The sequence below is a fragment of the Falco rusticolus genome, chromosome 3 (genome assembly GCF_015220075.1).
Source record: "Falco rusticolus isolate bFalRus1 chromosome 3, bFalRus1.pri, whole genome shotgun sequence".
Taxonomy (NCBI): Eukaryota; Metazoa; Chordata; class Aves; order Falconiformes; family Falconidae; genus Falco; species Falco rusticolus.
Genome location: NC_051189.1, coordinates 49,736,921 through 49,742,471, shown reverse-complemented (window position 1 = coordinate 49,742,471; position 5,551 = coordinate 49,736,921). Strand labels below are relative to the sequence as shown.

At 42.5% G+C, this 5,551-nt stretch overlaps 1 protein-coding gene across 1 annotated transcript; it reads right to left on the bottom strand.

The window, feature by feature from the left end:
* Positions 1 to 937: 937 nt before the first annotated feature.
* SNAI2 (snail family transcriptional repressor 2) lies at positions 938 to 4,514 on the bottom strand. The gene is made up of 3 exons (XM_037381725.1): positions 4,233 to 4,514; positions 3,111 to 3,656; positions 938 to 2,172 (listed from the first exon to the last, which is right to left on the bottom strand). The coding sequence occupies exons 1-3, from the start codon at positions 4,309 to 4,311 to the stop codon at positions 1,991 to 1,993; spliced, it is 807 nt and encodes a 268-aa protein (XP_037237622.1). The 5' UTR covers positions 4,312 to 4,514; the 3' UTR covers positions 938 to 1,990.
* Positions 4,515 to 5,551: the final 1,037 nt, after the last annotated feature.

Genomic DNA, 5,551 nt, shown 5'->3' with positions numbered 1-5,551 from the left:
GAATTGTACTCTTTTTCAAAAAATGTGCACTTTGTGTTTACCCATCTGTAACATTCTTGTTAAATTGTTCGAATTTTGCTGTTGCTATTACTCGCTCTTGCTGGTACCCTAATGGAGATGTGGTGTGTTTAGGCTGAATGCCAGCTAGTGCTTATCTGTTGTCTAGCTTTGTACTTTGTTAAAAGTTGAAAATAGTGTTGTTTTGCACTAGTCAGTAATGATGAGACATGATTTGTTGATATTGTAATGCTTTTCTATAGTTTGGATCTCAGAGTCCTTAGTCAAATAACTTGAAGAAAAATATTTCTACTTTTTATTAGTGAACAATTCTTTCTTCCGATGTATTAGCTGTTACAGTCATAACACATTCCTGTGATAGTTCTGACATGTAAGATACTTTAATAAAAATATCTTTAAGCTTTCTGAAATGGCCATATAAAGTATATCGTACTGTGACTTGGCTACTGCTTTAAAAGATCACCATGCAAATCTTACTGAACTCCTGTAAGGCTCCACTGACTTTAATGAACTTTGGATCACACCCAGGTTTCCTAATGTCAGAGTCTCAGGAAAAGTGCTATAATAAGGTGGCTCTAATAGCATCCTTTCAACTGCTAAAATGCAAGAAAGAAGTTTCTTTTAAATGTTTTTGATAAAATGTATTTCACAGTGTTGCCATACGACAAGTAGCAGAAAAGGAATACTGTTTTAAAGTAGTGACTCTAGAAAAATGCTCTGCATGGCTTTAAATGTTTGAAAATACAATGGGTATATTTCTTTCTGATGTTCAATACTTGTGAACTTGGGATGTGCATCTGAAATTCATCTGAAATTTTATCTTAATTTTGTCATGTAGAGACAGTTGCACTTTTCTGTCTTCTAAAGCCTTCATAAACCAAATATGGTTGTTTTCTTTAATTAGAACAAACAACAAAACTCTTACTTAAAAATGTTTATTGTAAAAAAGTGGCTAGAAAACAACATAAATTTCACTTCACACTTTCTTCAAGTTATCTATAGATGCTGCTATAGGCAACAATTTACTTTCATTCATAACACATTCAATCATATAAAAATAAAAATATTTACATTATGTCCACATACTTTACAAAATCATCAATAAAAAAGGCACTTGGAGGGGTAATGCTGAAAATATTGCATTTCCTTTGTGCATTTAAAAAAAAAATAATTGTCAAACTCCCATGAATCCCCTCTCTTGCACTTATTCCCGTTTTTTAAAAAAGATAAAAGTTTAGAGGAACTATTCCATATTAAAAGATGGTCAAGCATGCACCAGGAATGTTTGAAGCTACAGTCTTTTTTTTTTTTTTATTAAAAGGCACATGCGGTTAATTTGTAGCTTTCAATTTTTCGTACATTCTGTTACATTTTTTTTCACTTAATTATGTAGTTTTAAAGCATTTCAGTTCATTAATGAAGGCCTTGGCTTCTAATAAAATAAAATAAAAAACACAGCAATGAATAATATTAAACATTTACTAAGGTAAACTTGGAATACTTTTTAAGGCACCTGAGATAAATGGTGTCTAGTAAAATTCACTTGGGTAGTATTTTAATTAAGAGTTCCACTTAAAATACTGTTTCTTTGGTTGAAATGGCTTGGCAGGAATGTATTGTTAACTTTGCGGCCTTTTCTAAGCAAGAAAAGGCAACCTACGTTTGGCTTCATCTACAAAGAAAGCTGATAATGCTTCTTCCTTTAGATCTACTTGAAATGTCATGCATGGTCTTTCCCCATATTTCAGAATTCACACTTAAGAATGCGAATGTGTGACTGAACAGAAACTACTTAAAGCTCATTTCTACTGACATTTTAAGTTCTTCCACTATTTTGTTTGTTTGCTTGCTTGGTGGTGTTTGGGTTTTTTTGGCTGGAAAGTAGACTAGAAAACGCCTTTGGATTTCCACTTATCGTTTGGAACAGGAGTGGAGAAATGCATTGAGTCCAGGTAAACATTGACTGCATGACTCAGTGTGCTACACAGCAGCCAGATTCCTCATGTTTGTGCAGAAGAGACATTCTGGAGAATGTTTTGGAGCAATTTTTGCACTGGTATTTCTTCACATCTGAGTGGGTCTGCAGGTGAGCCCTCAGATTGGATCTGTCTGCAAAAGCCCTGTTGCAGTGAGGACAGGAAAACGGCTTCTCTCCTAAAAAGGAAACATCAAAGGAAAGTAGGATAAAGTTTTAAAAAAGTACATGTTTAGGACAGGTAAAACCTGCTTTTATCTTAAGAAATGAACAAACAGAAAGGATTTGTTATAATAATGTGTAACAAAAAATTAACCAGGCTACAGATCCATCAACTTTCAGCACTGCTGACTGCACTTCAGAACTCAGTTTTTTCAGAATATGCTGCTAGGTGCAGTCTCCAAAGACAAGCTGCTGACACCTTCTGCATTTACAGATGCAGGCAATACTTTTAGGCTGGGCTCCTCCCAGGATTTTCAAATATTTTAATAGAACTTTTTCTGCTTAGCACTGCTTTAGTTACTGGGGTTGAGGGCTTTGAATGACAAGCAGTAAACAGCTGTTCAGATGTTACGTTGTACACAGTGCCATACTCAGAATCAAATCTTGCCTCAACAGAAAACAAAACTCACTTTGGTGATGATGTGTTTCTAATTCTTAATGACTTGAGATAGCGCATGGAAAACTTGCGAGCTGCTTAAGGAGTCAGAAAGCAGCCCCTCATGCACTGCCTTTCTGGTTTTGCTGCTTGAATTCAGAGTCAGCTGGAGCCTTCTCAAAGTTAGCAATTTCCAAAGCCTGAAAGTTAACATAAAATCCTTAAAGCAAAACCTTTGGCTAGTGGAAGTGGGAGAAACCATCCTAAAACTCTCAAGGGAGCAACGCTGATTTATGCCAGTATCTGGCTCACAGCTATGACACCATGCTATCTCTATCCTCCTGCCCACCCCCAAAGAGGAAGGATTTGGTCTTTTAACAATAAGTTTGAAATTCAGCAGACTTATTTCAAGGTTAGTAAAGAAACACTGCTGGTTTTTTCCACCTGTGGAGAAAAATAGCAGAAAGGCATCCTGATGTTATAGCAACAAGAAACTGCAATTGCAATGGTTGTTCTTACCAGTGTGAGTTCTAATGTGTCCTTGAAGTAGCCAGGGTCTAGAGAAAGCCTTGCCGCAGATCTTGCAGACACAAGGTAGCGTGTGGGTCCTGATGTGCATCTTAAGCGCTCCCAGGCTGACATACTCCTTGTCACAGTACTTGCAGCTGAACGATTTCCTAGACTGGGCATCACAGTGCAGCTGCTTGTGTTTGGCCAACCCAGAGAAAGTGGAATAGGTCTTGTTGCATAAACTGCACTGAAACTTTTCGGCTTCAATTGCATGGGGGTCTGAAAGCTTGGACTGGATTCTCTCTTCTTCATCACTAATGGGACTTTCTGAACCACTGTGATCTTTGGAGGAGGTGTCAGAAGGTGGAGGTGGGCTGACTCTTCCCAAAGATGAGGGGTATCCAGAAAGCGGAGAGAGGTCGTTGGGTAGCGGAGATGGTAGCAGCCCAGTTGTAGTCCACACAGTAATGGGATTGTAAGCTACTGAGCTCAGGATCTCTGGCTGTGGTATGATAGGGACCGGATAGCTTTCATATAGGTATGGGGATATAATCACTGGAGAAAGAAGAAAATTTTAAAGTAAGAGAACAAAAAAAGTATTTCAAAAGGCAGCAAAATTAACATTTAGGGGATTAAAAGGTGCATAAATTAAACACACAGTACGGTCATCTGAATATAAGGAGGATTAAGGAAATGCTCTTTCATACATAAATATTCTGAGGGGTAGAGACAGTGTCCTGGAACAGACAAACTACAGTCGGAGCGTCTCTTCACGGCAGCGTGCTGTTTCCAGATCTATGCAGCCTGACACAATGAAGCAGTGAAACTTCCTGCAGGATTTGTATAAAAGTCGCAATTCCACCACCGGCAGACACGGAGCAGGAAAACTCCAAATGCTCTCCAAGTGACTGGAGCTCGCGTGGACGAGCAAACTCTTGTGATTCATTCTGGGCAGCACTGACAGATTTGATTCTCACAACTCCCTCCTTGTAAAGCGAAAGAAAAAAAGGGCTAGCGAGGAACTCGCCCGTTCCTCCGAGCCTGGCGAGCGCTCCCACCCCTCCTCACCGCCGCGCCACCACCGCCACCTCCCCAGCGACGCGGCGGCGGCGGCACGTTCCGTCCTGTTACCTGTGTGAGTGTCCAGCTCGCTGTAATTCGGCTTCTTGGACGAATTGAAATGTTTCTTGACCAGGAAGGAGCGTGGCATTTTGGACGCAGGGCTTCTCCCTCCTCCCGGCTCTGCTCGTGGCGGGCGCGGCGGTGCGGAGGCGCAGGGTCAGTGCGAGCGCATCGGCCCGTTCCGCGCTGCTGGCCCGGCGCGCCCCACGCACCGCGGCCGCGCAGAGGCAGTGCCGGGCGCCCTGACAAGTGCCGTAAATACCCGCCCGTCAGGTGCAGGGGGGAAGGGTTTCCCGCTCCGCCAATCACCTCGGGGGGCTCCGCAGCCCCTTCCGAGCGGGCGGCTGCCCTGGGAGGGCGCCCCGGCGGCGCGGGCAGGATCCAATCCCGCTGCAGGGGCCGGCTCGGGCTCGGCCCCGGCCCCGCCCCCCGGGGGCCGCGCGCGCGGGGGCGCGGGCTGCGGGCGGCGCGCGCTGTCCTGCAGGGCGGGTGGATGGTGCGCTGCGGAGCTTCGGTCCAGAAAAACGTGTCGGTCAGAGTGGTTTGGAAAAAAAAAAAAAAAAAAAGTCTGTTTACTGATTCAGCTGAATTATTTTTTCTTTCTGACGGAGATAAGTCATAGGCACTGATTTTTTTTTTTTTTTTTTTTTTTGTAAAACAAGTCTGGTTTCCAGATGTTTGCTATAAGAATTACAATGGAACAAACTGTTCATTAAGGGCAGAAGGAGGGGGACGCGCACACACACACGACATTACAAGATAACAAGTTAGCCGGCAGAGCTAATGGAAGCCTTTGAACTGATGGTGTGCCTGCTGTGTTTGGGAACTGCCTTTGAACGGTTGTGTTTAGGAAAGGCCAGAGACGAGCAGCCTGCCTCCCTAACCTGCCTCCTTCCAGGCAGAAGGGCCAGGGAGATACTGCAAGTGAGTTCAAGGAGAGGGAGAAAAGATTACAGCCCTGGGAAAGATTACATTTCAGAGCGGGGTGAGAGGTTTTACATAATGTGCACACTGCTTCAGACTGTTCATGTGAAGAATACTTTCTTTTTTACTTTAAAATTCTGCAGAATGCAAAACCTCGATCTTTCCTTCCTTGGGAGTAGTTATGTCACTCTTTTGCCTATCCTCTTAAAGCACTGCCAAGGAAATTTTCCTAATTATCCAAAGCAGTTAAAAGATGCACAGATAAGCGATCCCCCACCAAATTATAGACTAGGTAATTTAAATGTCTCTAAAACATTCTTCTCCATTAGCATATTTAGGACCTCTTGATTTCCTATGAAGGTACAATCTGTATTATGTATTTCATTTAGGATGAAAGTCACCTA